The sequence below is a fragment of the Colletotrichum paranaense genome, assembly GCF_030867605.1.
Source record: "Colletotrichum paranaense strain IMI 384185 chromosome Unknown Scaffold_4.1, whole genome shotgun sequence".
In the NCBI taxonomy this organism is placed as follows: domain Eukaryota; kingdom Fungi; phylum Ascomycota; class Sordariomycetes; order Glomerellales; family Glomerellaceae; genus Colletotrichum; species Colletotrichum paranaense.
Genome location: NW_026848962.1, coordinates 3,488,257 through 3,503,629, shown reverse-complemented (window position 1 = coordinate 3,503,629; position 15,373 = coordinate 3,488,257). Strand labels below are relative to the sequence as shown.

General features: G+C 54.8%; 5 protein-coding genes across 5 annotated transcripts; 1 reads left to right on the top strand and 4 right to left on the bottom strand.

Annotated features, from left to right (window-relative positions):
• Nucleotides 1–595: 595 nt before the first annotated feature.
• Nucleotides 596–4,593, bottom strand: CPAR01_06142 (UBA/TS-N domain-containing protein; the record flags this gene model as incomplete). The annotated part of the gene is made up of 4 exons (XM_060490416.1): nucleotides 596–625; nucleotides 696–4,268; nucleotides 4,334–4,485; nucleotides 4,569–4,593. 4 exons carry the CDS (start codon nucleotides 4,591–4,593, stop codon nucleotides 596–598), a joined length of 3,780 nt encoding a protein of 1,259 aa, XP_060351882.1.
• A 1,029-nt stretch (nucleotides 4,594–5,622) lies between these two features.
• On the bottom strand, nucleotides 5,623–7,533 carry CPAR01_06141 (tubulin alpha-B chain; the record flags this gene model as incomplete). Its single annotated transcript, XM_060490415.1, has 7 exons — nucleotides 5,623–5,851; nucleotides 5,910–6,333; nucleotides 6,407–6,937; nucleotides 7,010–7,085; nucleotides 7,149–7,175; nucleotides 7,314–7,354; nucleotides 7,509–7,533. The coding sequence occupies 7 exons, from the start codon at nucleotides 7,531–7,533 to the stop codon at nucleotides 5,623–5,625; spliced, it is 1,353 nt and encodes a 450-aa protein (XP_060351881.1).
• Nucleotides 7,534–9,264: 1,731 nt separating this feature from the next.
• On the top strand, nucleotides 9,265–10,052 carry CPAR01_06140 (uncharacterized protein; the record flags this gene model as incomplete). Its single annotated transcript, XM_060490414.1, has 2 exons — nucleotides 9,265–9,558; nucleotides 9,627–10,052. 2 exons carry the CDS (start codon nucleotides 9,265–9,267, stop codon nucleotides 10,050–10,052), a joined length of 720 nt encoding a protein of 239 aa, XP_060351880.1.
• Nucleotides 10,053–10,408: 356 nt separating this feature from the next.
• Nucleotides 10,409–11,852, bottom strand: CPAR01_06139 (WW domain-containing protein; the record flags this gene model as incomplete). Its single annotated transcript, XM_060490413.1, has 3 exons — nucleotides 10,409–10,972; nucleotides 11,029–11,382; nucleotides 11,499–11,852. 3 exons carry the CDS (start codon nucleotides 11,850–11,852, stop codon nucleotides 10,409–10,411), a joined length of 1,272 nt encoding a protein of 423 aa, XP_060351879.1.
• A 1,882-nt stretch (nucleotides 11,853–13,734) lies between these two features.
• CPAR01_06138 (WD domain-containing protein) lies at nucleotides 13,735–15,105 on the bottom strand (the record flags this gene model as incomplete). The annotated part of the gene is made up of 1 exon (XM_060490412.1): nucleotides 13,735–15,105. One exon carries the CDS (start codon nucleotides 15,103–15,105, stop codon nucleotides 13,735–13,737), a length of 1,371 nt encoding a protein of 456 aa, XP_060351878.1.
• Between the last annotated feature and the right edge of the window lie 268 nt (nucleotides 15,106–15,373).

The window sequence follows — 15,373 nt, the reverse complement described above, 5'->3', positions numbered from 1 at the left end:
TGGACACTTGAAGAAGCACATGGGCATTTTGTCTTTTGGTCATGGCTTTCGGAGTCAAGCAAGTTCATCAAATGGAACAAACAATGAACAACAAGGAAGCAAATCAACTGCACGAATATTCACGTTCTGTAGTGGGAACAATGCTACTGTCTGAAGTTTATGTACAGCATACAAGAATAGCATGTTCGTACCAAAACAAGTATTCAGTCAAAGCACTCGCAGCCATTACCTTATCCAATCTTACCATTGACTCTACTTGAGCACGCAACGAACTACGCAGTGAGGCAGTGAGCAGGTAAACATCATATCAGAAAAGGTTTGTGACATTGCTATGCTAGTATCGAATCGACATGTACATCCTACATACACATTAATCACCGGAGGCCCACCATAATCCAAGGGGAGAATCGAGCGGCCTGGCGTAACGGGGGTTGGGGCTGGGGGGATTTCCGAATAACTTCCAAACACATTCAGGTATCTCCAGGCTAAGCAGGGAAAATGGAACGCTTGCAATCATGGGGGTTCACGCCCCTTTGCCTCCCATAATGAAACAAAACTGCGTTTCTCTTCTCTTCTTGATTGTGTTCTGCTATCTTCACGACTGGCTTGCGAGATAGTTGGCAGCCTGTTAACAGAGTCAGCCACATACGCAAGGGGTGATGCATGCGATCCTTAAAGAAAATCAATCCACTTACCCTTTCCAAGTTGTAGTCATACTTTTCCAAAGCGAGAATGGAGTCCTCTCTCGAATAGCCCATGCTGGTGAGGTTCTTTAAAATCGGATCATCATGCTCGCCCGTGTGTGTCAGGGCTCTACCAGGAGTTGGCCGAGTATCCTCTGCAGGAGGAGCAGAAGCAGGGGCAGGAGCACTTGCTGTGGGGTTTGCATTGGCGTCACTGGGTGAGTCGAGACTGGCAAAGATGGCATCCCAGTCCTGTGCATCCGGAGCCGCTGCTGAGCTCTTCGATGCCGCACTAGCAATCTCGCCAGCGGCCGGTTTTGGTGATACTGATCCAAAGTCGTAGCTACTCTCTTGTCCAAAGGCAGTAGACTCTGTCTTGGCTTGGCTGGGTGGCGGGCTGCTGTCGAAGACTGGGTTGAAATCATCCAACCCAGATCTAGAAATTGTCTGGAAGTCATCATCGGCAGAACCCTCTTTAGCATCTTCTAGACCCTCGAACTCGTCATCAAGATCGTCAAAGGAAGACTGGGCCTTGGGCTCCGGATGTTGTGTAGTCGTGGGCGCTGAGGTAATGCTAGCCTCCGATGTCTCGGGAATAGTAGGTGCTGCTGTAGCAGTAGCAGTAGCGTTGTGGATAGACGTAGGGGAGACCGAATCCTCAGTCGCAGGAAGAGCAGCCGCAGCCACCGGAACAGTCGGGGACGCGGCATCCTTGGGCTCCGTGGGAGGTTCAGTCTTCTTCGCTTGAGGAGACGCCGGGGCGAAGTCATCATCAAAGCCGCCCCCTTCGCTGGCAGTATCTGAATCGTCGTCATCGTCGTCACGGTCAAGCTCGGAGATGGGTGGGAATTCAGAATCAAAAGCTGAGAAGGGTTTGGTTGTGTCAGCACCCGACTTGTCAGAGTTATTGTGTGCGCTGGTGAAGCTTGCAAATGCATCATCGAAATCAGCCTTGGCGTCGTTCGGGCCCATCGCAGCAAATGGGTCAGAATCCGCCGCAGCGCTGCCTGTCGCAGCCGCAGCCGCAACCACGCCTGCAGCCACGCCCGCGGCTGCAGCTCCAGTGCTCGAAGGCTTCGCATCACCTTGAGCAGCTGACTCACGGAAGCTCGCAGTTGAAGTAGATGCCGTGCTCTGACCCGTAGCCGTAGGCTCCAGGGGGAAGGCTCCAGGCAGGGAGGCTGCCTGGGGGGTCTCGACCTCACCCTCGGCTCGAGAAGCGGGCGGCGAGACAGCCCGAGAAGAGCTCAGAGACTCGTTCGCGTCGGCAAACGGCAGGAAGCTCGAACTAATTTGTCTAGACTGCGGGGGGGCAGGAGGCTCAGCTGCGAGGGTAGCCTGCCTGCTGATATTGGGAGGCATGGAGACAGGAGGTGTCGAAAACGAGCCCACGCTAGCGGTCGACGCACCTGTGTGTTGCGGGTTGAAGGAGGTAGCTGGCGGCGGGGTGCTGGCAGTGCCGACAGGGGGAAACGCTGGCCCAAAGACATCGTCAAAGGACTTGTCACCACTCGAAGGCTTGGCAGGCGGCGGCGAAGTGAAAGTACCCATAATATCAGTGCTTCCCGTTCTCTTAAAGAAGGGATTGTTTCCACTGGCAGTCGAGGGCGTTGGGCTGGCTACTTGAGCCGACGACGCTACAGGAGAACTTGTGTTCACCTGGCGAGACAGCTCCTCGTTGCTCTTATGGAGATCAGTGATCTCATTTTGTAGCTTATCACGCTCACCCTCGTTAGTTGTCAACTGCTTCTTGTTGATAGCAACGAGTCCCTTTTGCTGTCGCGCCTCGGACTTGAGCTTCTCGATCTGGGGCTTCAGCTGTGCGATTTCTGCATTGAGGTTGCGGATTTTCTCCTTCAGGTTGGCGTTCTCTTGCTGGTCAGCTTGCAGTGCTGCATACACTTGCTGGTGCTGCGTCTGCAGGTCTCGGTAGGTGCCGTCCAGCGTCATGCATTCGCCTTGTAGCTTCTTCGTCTCGTTTCTCGAGGTATTGAGCTGCACCTGCAGAGATTCGACATCTTTAGCTTCCTTCTCATACATGGTACGGAGTTGGGCGAGGCGGTGCTCGAAGTTCTTCTTCTGGGAGTTGGCCTGGTTCAGTTCGTTCTGCGTTGTGGTGCGTTGGCCCTGAACTTCCTGCATTTGCTTGGACAGAGAGCCGACCTGGTTCGACAGGTTCGCAAGCTCGGCCGTCTCGTTTGTCAACTTTTTGCTGACCTCAGGGTCACCGTCTCCCAAAAGATCTTCAGATGCTGAGGGAGCAGGGGGCCGACCGGAGTTAGAATCTCCAGTGTTGTGAACTGTAAGTCCACGGCCGAAAGAGGATGAGGGCACGAATGGCTTGAACTGATTGCCGGTAGGCGATGGCCGGATAGGGGACGAGGGTGCTAGAACAGCCGAGCCAGAGCCGAACGGATCGTTCGCATTCGAGCCACCGGTAGACAGGGCAACTTGAGCAGGAGCGGGTGCTGGTGGCGTATCAAGGCCAAATAAGTCATCAAGAGCAGACTTCGGGGCGGGAGCGGGAGCCGGAACTGGGGCCTGGGCTTGGGGTGGAGGAGGAGCATCAAAGGGAGATCCTGAGGTCTGAGGGCGGGCCTGCGTTCGTAGGCTAGGCGGGATGAGGTTTGGTGGGAGTGATGCCGGAAGGGAAACAGTGCCATCGCGTCTAGTTCGCTGCTGACGGATCAAATACATGGCAACAGCAAAAGTGTCTCTGTTCAAACGCCCCTCGGAGTTGATGTCTGCGAGATCCCAAATTTGGGCCAAAGCGTCCTCGGGGAGGTTCGATTGACTGAGAAAGGGAACAGCCTCCTCGCCTGTGATGAAACCTTTCTGAGTCTTGTCCAGGTCGTTGTAGAGGACGTCGAAGCGCTGTTTGTCGTCAGGAGTGACTAGCCAGTCGCTAGCAGGAGCGCCAGTCGTCTGCGCGGTGATGGGCGGGCGACCAAGAGGACTACCAGCACGATACTGGGCTGTGCCGCTGAGTTGTCGCGGAATTGCCGAGATAGGCCCAGTTGCAGTGGGTGATTGCCTAGGAGCGGGAGGTCCGCGTCGAGTTGCGGCCTCGTAGAGAGGTGCTGGGAGGATATTGGGCAAGCCCCTGAGAGCACCCGTCTTCATTGATGTGAGCAGGTGCATGGCAATAACGAACTCGGTCAGAACCAATGCTCCGCGCTGTTCAGTGTCGGCCAATTGCCAGATTCTGCCCAGCACTTCAGTCGGTAGGCCTGATTTCTCAAAGATGGACTTAGCCGCATCGCCGGGCAGAAGATTTCCGGCTTGCAGCGGCTGACGCTCGAATAATCCAGAGTATTGATTAACCTTCTCAGGTGTAAGAGGAGGAATTCTGATGGATCCGCTGCCAGTGCCTTGGGCTTGTAGAGCGGCAGCGGGCGGGGGTGTAGGAGACGCGAGACCGGCTGGAGGAGGCATGCCATCAAAGCGCGGCAAAGGTCCTGGTTGGAGGGCTATCTCAGTCGTTGGCTCACGTCCAGCTTGGCAGTGGCCGATGAGTCTCAGCACCAACCCGAAGCCTGCTGGGGTCAAAAACCCCCGGTTCTCCTTGTCTGCAATTTGCCATATCTGCAGTCTTTGGCGTCAGCTATCATCGTCGTTTCTCGGGTGTTGGCACCGGGTTGTCTCCTTACCTCTCCCAGTACCCTTGAATCGAGTCTAGTCTTTTCAAAAAACTTGACAGCGGTCTCGCCAGTGACAACTCCTACGCTTTCGGTATCGGCTTGGCGGAACAGTTGGCCATAGAGACGTTTCTCTTCGGGGGTCAGGTTCAGGTTCGGCGCGGCTATGAGACACGGCTGTCGTCAGTACGCTGGCTCTTCTCTATTCAGGCCGGCGCGCAAGCGCTATAGGGACTTGCGCACTCACCAGCATCGACGCCCTCGGCAGACATCTTGAAATATCAGGGCTCCTTTCGATAGAAGCTACGAGTCTTGCGCGGCTTAGGATGGCCCGGATTTGGGTGATTGGCGGGAAGTTTGGTCGGTTGTCGTCAATTTGGATGCGATTTCCGGGGGGTTGGGGGCTCAATCAACTCCGGTTCTATCAACGGGGAAACGACACGTTAGAAACCACACATACGCACTGACAAGGAAAATTAGGAACGGGTTGAAGTTACCATATGCCCAGATGCTGTGCCCGGTTCTGTTATCTCAGAGAGAGATGTAACAGGACGTATCTCGTGTTTGGACGTTGGTTCCTCCCAACGTAATTAGGTAGGTAAGGTAGCGAACAGCAAGCAGGAGGTCGATTGTGGACGGCTGGGGGGACTGTTGGTCTCCGCTGGCAGGTCGTCAGGCTGGCCAAGGTGATTCGCAAGCCAAGCCACACACTTGGGTACCTCTGCCTTGAAGAGGTACGTACCTCAGTTCCCGTCCGTAGTCGACCTGCACCGATGCGCCCCATCTTAAAGCTCGGCCACGCCTCCCGCTGCATCCCCATCCGCATTTGACACATCCGACTCCTCCGCGCCATGCTTCCGGTACCATTGTATCCCGTCTGCTGCCATCCAACCTTACCCAGCGTATTGAGGATGATTGCGATTGTGTAATGTAATGATTTCTCCTGACATGCCTTCGGAAACAGAGCCTCGATGATAGAAGTATTCTACGATGAAGACTCGCATAACAATATGTAGTCGTCGACCTGAGTGAAACGCGGTAGAAGGGTGGTACTGAGGGTATCTGTATGCCGGCGGGAATACGTAGCACTACACAACTCGAAGCATTGAGGTGATTCAACCCCGTGGTATTAAAGTCGGCTATTCTTTTCTCACTCTAACAACTGAAGTAAACACGCCTTTGGCCCCGTAGGACGACAGCATCATTGCAAACATCCATGACACCAAAGCCTGCGCCCCACAAAGAATCGGGGTTGTTGCTGCGCAACTTGATCCGCATCCAATCGCCAGGATATACACTTCTTAGTACTCAGCCTCAAGACCCTCCTCACCCTCGAGGGAGTCGGCAGCAACCTCCTCGTAATCGCGCTCCAGAGCAGCGAGATCCTCACGAGCCTCGGAGAACTCACCCTCTTCCATACCCTCACCAACATACCAGTGAACGAAGGCACGCTTGGAGTACATGAGATCGAACTTGGTTGAAAGGGCGGACCAGGCTTCGGCAATGGCAGTGGTGTTGGAAAGCATGCACCTGGGATCACTGTCAGCGACATACATTCTCACTCTTAAGCAATCATGGCAGAACTTACACAGCACGGCTGACCTTGGCGAGGTCACCGTTAGGCACCATCTGGGGAGCCTGGTAGCAGATACCAAGCTTGAAGCCAGTAGGGCACCAATCGACGAATTGGATGGTGCGCTTGGTCTTAAGGGTGGCAACGGCGGCGTGGGCATCGTTGGGAACGACGTCACCGCGGTACAGCAAGCAAGTGGCCATGTACTTGCCGTGGCGGGGGTCACACTTGACCATCTGGTTGTTGGGCTCGAAGCAAGACATGGTCATCTCTTGGACCGAGTTGGCCTCGTGGGCGGCCTTAGCGGCCGAGATCATGGGCGCGTAGGCGACCAGAGGGAAGTGAATGCGAGGGTAGGGAACCAAGTTGGTCTGGAACTCGTTCAGGTCGACATTGAGGGAGCCGTCGAAGCGGAGGGAGGCGGTGATGGAGGAAACAACTGCAGAACACTCGTCAGTATTCTACGTTTCTGACAGGAAGCCTTTTGTTGTCCTTGTTCTTGTAAAACTTACCTTGCGCGATGAGACGGTTCAAGTTCTCGTAGTTAGGGCGCTCAAGGCCCAGGTTGCGACGGCAGATGTCGTAAATGGCCTCGTTGTCGACCATGAAGGAGCAGTCAGAGTGCTCGAGGGTAGTGTGGGTGGTGAGGATAGAGTTGTACGGCTCAACAACAGAGGTAGCGGTCTGAGGGGCGGGATAGACGCAGAATTCGAGCTTGCTCTTCTTTCCGTAGTCGACAGAGAGACGCTCCATGAGGAGAGCACCGAAGCCAGAGCCGGTACCACCACCGAATGAGTGGAAGACGAGGAAGCCCTGAAGACCAACACAGTTGTCGGCAACACGGCGGACCTTGTCGAGAACCTGGTCAATGAGCTCCTTGCCAACGGTGTAGTGGCCACGAGCGTAGTTGTTGGAGGCATCCTCCTTGCCAGTGATCATGTGCTCGGGGTGGAAGAGACCGCGGTAGGGGCCAGTGCGGACCTCGTCGACGACATTGGGCTCAAGATCGCAGTAGATGGCACGGGGGACGTACTTGCCCTGGCCTAGACACATTCCGTTTGGTCAGTACAGTACTCAATAGATGGCTCGGAAGTTTTGTCTGGCCAAGATCGTACCAGTCTCGGAGAAGAAGGTGCTGAAACCATGGTCGGGGTCGGCAGCCTTGCGCTCCTCGGTCAAGTATCCATCGGGCTGGTGAGAGTTGCACGTTAGCATGCTGAACGGAATGAAAATGAAGACGTGTTGGAAGCTTACCTGGATACCGTGCTCGAGGCAGTAAAGCTATAGGATGTCAACGATTAGTTTGTTTCCTTCGAGCTGGCGTTTCCAAATTTATTCTCTTCGAGTATCGCTTTGACAAGTCGTTTTCAACAGTCGATTCGGCGATATGGGGGTATCGAAGAGAAACGAGAAACATACCTCCCAGCAGGAGTTGGCGATCTGGCAACCAGCCTGACCGACTAAAGTGACAAGTTAGCAAGTGTTCAAAGGCAAAAGACCAAATAGCCGTTATGGTAGGCGATTGCGGCATGCGCATTGGTAGCTGGGGGTGAGGATGCGGTGAAGGCGGACGCGTGGGGTCGGGGGATCAAAACAAAAGTCGGATCTGCTTACCGTTGATGCTGATGACCTCACGCATATTGGCGGCGAATTGTTTGAGGTTATAGACAAGCGACTGAAAGAGGAGAGCAAAGAAGCAGGGCTCGAGGAGGTGAGAAGCAAGCAAAAAATGTCGTCTTTGCAGCTATCACGAGAGGATGTCGAACAGGAGGTTGAAAAGGTTAGGTTAGGCCTGGCGAGTGCAAGGGGAAGGAATAATAGGTGCTGGGCTCGTGCTTGTGGTCTTTTGGGTGGTGCAGTGGACTGCCAACTGATGGTGCTTGCTGGCAGAACCGGGGCGCGGAGACCTTGGGACGTGAGGTGAGGTGGGACGTGGGACGTGGGACCGGGTTCCTCAGGTGGTCGAGAAATCGGGGTGGGGTAGGAAATTTGGTGCGCCAGGGGCCGTGTAGCGAGTCCGGCGAAGTTTTGTTGATATGAACAGGCCCAAAGTGGTAAGCGCGTCTGCCCACGGTCTGTTGTCGTTGGCGATGCCGTCCAATGGCAGGAGCGCACGACGGGAGGCACCGGGGATGTCTCATTGGCCCCCTGAATGGGGGACTCGGCAGGTACAGGGCAACCTTGGGTACGTACCTCGGAACCTGGCACGCTGGGAAACATTGGAGAAATCGCTCTGCAGGCTACCTAATCTGCCATTGGCAGGCGAGGCTCACCGCACTTCTACGTAGTAAGGTTCCCTCAGGAAAGTTGTGTTAGGCGCTTGGGTAAGGTACCTAAGCATCTCAGGTCCCTTCCATTCTGTCGTTCCTCGGTCGGAGTGACAGCTCTCAGTGCGGGAGGTAAAGGAACTATGTATTTATTTATCACCATGCCTTGAGGTACCACACAGTACAATACGAGAAACCCTCAAGCTGGGGTGGTCCAATCTTTCTTTCCAAGACGTGTTCTACGACGATTAGAAATGGAGACACCAGCCAGGTCTTCCTGCATTCATGTATGGGTACCTAAACACTTGGGCAACTAAACATCGAACAGTCGATGAAGAACAAGTCTCAAGACGTTCATCCTGCAAAACGCGGAATTGGATGTATGCAGACAAGGGTATAGGCTAGATGGGGATAGTCTTCTTCTGTTTGGCTCTGAGAAGACCTCCAACAGCCTTCAAGCGTCAGAAATAAGCTCAGGCAAATGACAGCCGTTGGATAAACCCAAACACGAGAGTCTCTTCATACGGAGCCCGCATCTGTACTCAAGGTCCATGGAGAGTCAATTAGTAAGGCGGGTTCCGCACCTCACCAGGCTCCAGGAATCCTCAATCGCCGTGTGGAAACGGGACCCATCGGCGAACCGCGGTGGCGGTACTAAAGCAGCAGCCTGGCGTTGTATCAAAATGGAATTCGATAAAGACGTTCACTGTTTCATGTGTAGGTAAAGTAGAAGCCTAAGATCTAAGACAGGAGAAGGCAGAAGAGAGAGGGAGAAAAAGGCCAAAAGCCACCTTGAGAGAAGATTGCTAGCAGCCTGCAGAGCAATAGTTAGGTGCTATGGTAAGGGTTGAAGAATGACAGACCAATCCTCTCGGGCGTCCCAGTCCCCTCACCCTACATCCCTGTCTCACACTCTTCTCGCCGAGTAATCCCTACCTACCAAACAGCTTCACTCAACTACATTGCTGATCACCATATCGTCCACCACCGGCCACACCTCATCACAACAAAAGTTGTCCAGGCAGCCGATTAACTCCTCAAGGCTTCCGAATAACTTACAACCGGAACCTGCTGCCTCATCGATACCTAGCCAAGAGACAGCTATGCGTCTAGCCTTCGCCGCCCGCCTCGCCCTGGCCTGCTGCCTCGATGTTGTTCGAGCCAATACCGAAAAGGTTATCTTTCTTGGGCCCGAGACGGTCAACGTTCCGACCACGCCACCAACAATTCAGGACCTCCGTTTAGACGTCCTCACACCCGACGAGTGGTCCAAACGGGTTCAACTGCCAGCGTCATTTCCAACCTCGGACTCTCCACTGGGCACGACATCCTGGCTGCTGCTCACCAACTTGACCCAAGGCCAGCGTTACGAACTTCGAGTTTGTTGGTCGGCCACGGTACGTTATTTGGTGAACCCTTTTATTATCTGGCATATTGTCTGGCATAGAATTCTTATCATATACAGCAACCCACTGCTTTCGCGCTCGATGTCTTTGAGCTGCCCGCTGTGTGGGATACTCCAGAGCTTATTTCATCATTGGCAACTTACGCATTCTCGCGTCAGTCTGATCAGGACGATGCCGACGCGGACCAAGCCTTGCAGAGCAGAGGACGGGAGCATGAAAGTTCGCTGCTGTTCCTTCGGGTTTCGGCCTCGGCGGACTATTTCACAGACAACAACACACTCATGGCCAAAGTCGAGCCCGTCAGCGTTGACCTGATCCTCGACCCGTTCTTGTTCAATGCTTTGCCACGGTCCTTGATGCCTACCGTCGCTTACATCGTACTCGTGGCGCTTTCAGCTTGGTTTCTATCTAAATGCATTCTCGCTTGGATTCAACCGGTACTCGCCGATGAAGACCGGTCCACGGAAACGAAGAAGAGGCTCTGAGCACGTAATCAATGCAACGCGTCGCCTTCTCCATGCATTCATCTCTTGCTCAAAACGAAAGGACCTCTAACGACAGGAATTCCACTGGGTACAAAAAAAGCCCCCGCGTCTTGCTTCAAATAATATCCAAGGCTCGTCGCACATCTCCCATCATCAAGCAGCAAGAATTGAAGGAGGTGACAACGTCCACTTTGCCTACCAAATTGGCATTCCCCTGCGTCATTCTTGAGCATATCTTACTAGGGAAAACGAACGGCTAGGTGCAACAGTCCATGTGTACAGTTGACGTCGAAAGCCGCACCAAGTCTCACTCAGCTACGGGAGCACTCTGTGAATATACGCCTCTTCACAGACATCTAGTAGTGGTTGCCATAGCTGGGTTGTTGAGAAGGCTGGCCGCCGTAGGAAGGTTGGCTGGGATAGCCCCCTCCAGTCTGGGGGCCTTGAGGACCATTGCTATAGGTCGCGGGGTTATATCCTCCGTATTGTTGTTGCTGTTGGTGCTGCTGTTGGTGCTGCTGTTGGTGCTGCTGTTGGTGCTGCTGGTTGTGCTGCTGGCTTGGCTGGGCGCCATAGCTGGGCTGCTGACCATACGAAGGGGCACCACTAGAGGGTGGAGGTGGGTAGGACTGAGCATGGGACTGTTGAGACGGCGCGCCGTAGGAGTTGTTGTGATGAGGTTGTCCTTGGTTTGGCGGAGGGGGGTACTGGTTAGGAGGTGGAGCATACGACTGCTGCGAATGGTTCTGGCCCTGGTTCGGCGCAGGAGAGTGGTATGAACCCCCCGCTGGAGTAGATGAGTGCTGGTTATGCGAAGACGAACCAGGTGGCTGGTAAGAAGTAGGAGGAGCCTGGCCGGTGTAGCCTCCACCTCCGCCGCCACCAGAGGCATTATTGGAGTACCCGAAATCATTGTTGCCCTAGATGCTCAAGTCAGTCATGCGCCTGGCAACTGAGAGTGTACTCTCTGACATACACCGTGGCTCTGCTTGTTTCCGCCAAACATGGTGGCAACGCCACCCATTAGAGATCCAGCCAGACCACCTTGTTGTTGATGACCCGAGGACTGGCCGCCATGGTAATTTTGCGACTGGCCCTGCTGAGACTGCTTTCCGCTCGAGAGCAGGCTTGAAGCTAGAGAGCTGCCAATCTTGCCCAGTGAACTCTTGCCGCCCCCGCTGCTACTCCCGTGACTGTTACCGTGCCCACCGATACCGTTCATCAATTGACTAGCAATGCCACCGAAGGGGCTTGAGCTGCTTTGGTTGCCGGAAGAGGAGCCGTGATTCGAGTTCTTGCCGCTGCCAAGAAGCGCATTCATGGCCATGCTCTGGGGAGGGACCCAAGTCAGTAATCGCATTCGAACGCAAAACAGGAACAAAGCAGCGGGCGGGAAACGCGCGAGTAGGTTATATGGAGAGGGAAAAAGGGTCGCATGACACGTACGCCGAGTCCGCGATCGCCTGTCTGGCCGTCGATGCCCCTCGTACTGGTGGTGTCGGGAGGCATGGAGGGGTTGACGGGTTCGAGGGTGCCATCGGCATGCTTCACCGTCTGGCTGCCGTCAGGATGGGTGATGACCTCGGGTTGAGGAACACCATAGGGGTGATCAGAAGGTTGAGCAGGTGTCGCGCCGGTGGGCGCGGCATCCGTCGGGGTCTCCCATTGCGAGACGCCCGTGGAAAGCTGCACGAAGTAGTACTTCTTGCTCGCACCATCCCACTGGGCAATCCAGCCAGCAGGAAGATGAGGCGGGGCATACGTGGGGCCTTCAGCGCCCGGTGAAGTTGGCCCTGCCATGGGAGAGAGTACAGAGGTCGTCGTCGAGTCGGTATGGGCGCATAAGAGAGCCAGAGGGCGGCGGGTATGATGCTACGGCTGGAGGGGATCGCCAACAATGGACGTGTGGTGTTGACGGAGACGAAAAGTGGCGGGGAAGGGACGTAAGTGCGGTAAGGTATTGATGTATCCAAGGTAGGTAAGTTAAGGTCTGGATGGATACCATACGTCTGCGGGTAGGTGGTGGGCGTATCGGCACTAATACAGGTGGGTGGCCCCAGGGTACAGGCAGTGCAGAGTCCAGACTGACTGGATCACAGCCCAGAGGGCAACCCGGGTTTAGGAGCCCAGGGTTTTATAAGGTAGAGTCCCGTTGCCAAATGAGACTGAAAGAGGGGTCCATACATTCATTGCTGCTGCGCTCTGACTGACTATTGACCCATTTCCCACAAAGAAGCCCGGGCGATGTGTTCAGCCACCACATGGACTGACATAGGCACAGACAAGACCTGAGTCTGTCGTGAGAGGGCAAGAGCACGGCAGCTGCTTCGGGGCTGGCTTGGCCAGGGTAGATGGCTACCTTATCTTGATGGAAGGTGGGTAAGATACCTTTGGTGACTGGTTTGCGGTGAACCTTGAGAGGACGTGGTAAGGATAACCCGGAAGATGTCGAAGATGAGGGCAAGGAACCTGTGCCTACCTACTTACCTCGCGGATAGAACCAAAGATGCCTTGCCTACCTTACCGTCAAGTTTGAACAGACACCTTTCTCCAGTGTGATGTGCAACAAGGTAGCCAAGTGCCAGACCTGACCAACAATTGGCGACGAAAGGGCACCGCCAGAAGTTGGACAATTAGAACTGAAATGAACGGCCCAGGTTCTCTCTGGTTAGGTACTTAGGTTGGGCGCCGGTGGAGTCGGGTTTGGCTGGGGCGACCATCTACGACCTGGCACCTCATATTCTACTGTGGTAGGTAGATTCCTCTCTGTACCTTGGGTACCCAAGGGTATCAGTGTTTACGATGAGCGTGAAAAGAGCCCGAGGAACACGGTAAGTTATTCACAGCCCACTCCGTACCTTACAAGATATTGCTGGATTGCGCTTTCCTGACAGCCAGACACAGCCTCAACAGAGTTGCTGAACGTCGCTGCTCAGGCTACCTATCTTCATCCTGGATGTATGCGACCAAGCCACAGCCCACGCATCTGTGGTGAGATGCTAAGGTACCGAGGTGGGCGGCCTCTGAAGCTTGGTTCTCGTTGCAGCTGCCCACCCAAGTTAGCCCTGGCAGTTCGAGTCCAGGCCAGGTCTGTGATCTACCAGCCACCTAAGGCCCCCACTGGGAGTGGCTGAGGGCTGCAGACCGAGGAAACCCCGGCCATCAACATCATACTATGGAACTTGACTCTACTGTGTATGGAGGCTCGAAGCACCTTTATGGTATCAAGGAAGAGTCGGATTCAATGACAGACTGTCCGTAGCGACAGAAACACAAACACATAGATAGGTCTCATTTAGTCAAGAAACCATCTGCATATCCTCGCAAGATCATCCCTCTTAAGGGCTATGATGTGGGCTAGCTGGGTCTTATTGCCTGGAGTCTCGATGGGTGCTGAAAAGGAAGACGTTGGAATGAGTAAACAATGCAGCAGCACAAGTTGAATATGTCAACCTTACAGTGGTGATGTATTGTCGTTCGTTGACTAAGACGTCGCGCAAATAATCCAGCATCGCCAAATCGAAAGCTCTCGGGTGTCATCGCCCCTGTATCAACTTCGCCAAAAAAGCTTGGTGGGGAGTCGGATGATATCTCAATATCCACGTCCTTCCAGGTGCGGGCAAGTATCGTCCATATGCTTTCAGTATGCACAAAGGGGCGAAACTACCTGCCCCGGCGTCATCTATGATATAATTACTTGCCAAGGCTTTACTAATCCCTCGTCGCCGGTGGTGACCAACATCTCTTCGCTCCCCTTCCTCTCCGTACCTGCGTCATATCGTTTGCACCATGTGATGTGGTTGATCTCGTACGGGCCGTGGGCGTTGGGAACCTCTGCCGCAACGCGCCACTTGCTTGATCCCACAGGTACTTCATCCGGCTTTCCGCCCTCGGTGACCTCGTCTGTCTCCATCGGTACGACATCCCCGACATCATTCGCCTTGCCTTCCTCAGTCTCGTCCTCCTGGTACACTACGATGATGCTGTCGCTCCCCGTACTGGCCACCAGCCCCGTCGTCGCACTCCAAGTCGCCGAGTAGATATCGCGGGTGTGTGCCTTGGGCAGGATCGCCGTGCACACCCATTCTTCGCGCAACGATCTCCGCATTGTATTGGGAATGCCTCCCAGCCCACCGCCGAAGCCTCCGCGGCCACCCGCCTCGTTCTCCTCGTCCTCAACTTGCAGCGTCCATATCCGTATTGTTTGATCGGCCGAGTAACTGAGCAATCTTGGGAAGGCGCCGTCTTCTCTCGGTTTCTCCTCCCATTGCACACCCCAAACGGTGCCCTCGTGGCCCTCCAGCACCGACACGCAGACCCATTCGCCGTCACCATCTTCGCGCCATATGCGCACAGTGTTATCGTAGCTGCTGCTTGCGAGGACGTCGGCGCTGTATCTCCTCCGTGAGTTGCGTCCCGGCACGTCAGGGCACCACGCGATACCCTTCATGTCACCGTTGTGCTCATTCAGCACTGCGACCGTCTCCCACTCGTCATCCCCTTCGGTGGCGCCCACGTCCTCCCATATCCATACCGTTTGGTCTCTGCTGCACGTGGCGAGATATGCGCCGGATGGCGCAAAGGAGACGCCCTTGATCTCTGAGTCGTGGCCCTCGAGTACGAGAGTAAACTCCCAGTCCTTCTCGCCATCGCTATCCGCATCGTCGAGGGAGCGGCGCGCCGCCTTGCTCAGGTCGATTTCGAGGGGTTCAGCGGCGTTGGCGCCGTCGCCAGAAAACGGGAGCTCGCCGTCCCAGCGCCAAAGTCCGGCGGTGGAATCAAAACTACCGGTGACGAGGCACAGCTGGTGAGGAGGGAGGTTGGGTTTCCAAGCTACCGAACGGATGGAGCGGGTGTGGCCACCAGTCAGGGTGCTATGGGAGGAAAGAGACGAAAGCGAGAATATCTTGACTGATTTGGAATATGCCGTGGCGATGAGTGGAAGCGTAGGGTGAGGTACGGAGCACCAGGCACGCTCGTAAAGATCGGGTGTGAAGGGCGTGAGAGGAAGGAGCTGGACCGCCGTTTTCGGCGCCTCTACCAACGGACTCATTTTGATGGCGGGTTTGCTGTGAGAGAGAGGTGTTGATGGTGGTTAAAGAGTACGTGCTTCAGATGCAATTCATAAATGGAAAAAATGCCGAGTTTCAAAAGAGAGCGTCAGGATACTGTGATAGGCCGGCACATCGAGTTACTGCCTATCTGGAGGTGCAATTCCTCAGGGAGGCCGTTGAGTGTGGGCAAAGTACCTATGGGAATGTTTTGTTACGGTGCACGATTATCAACCACTATCAGTAGAGAGATACCTCAGGACCTGATGC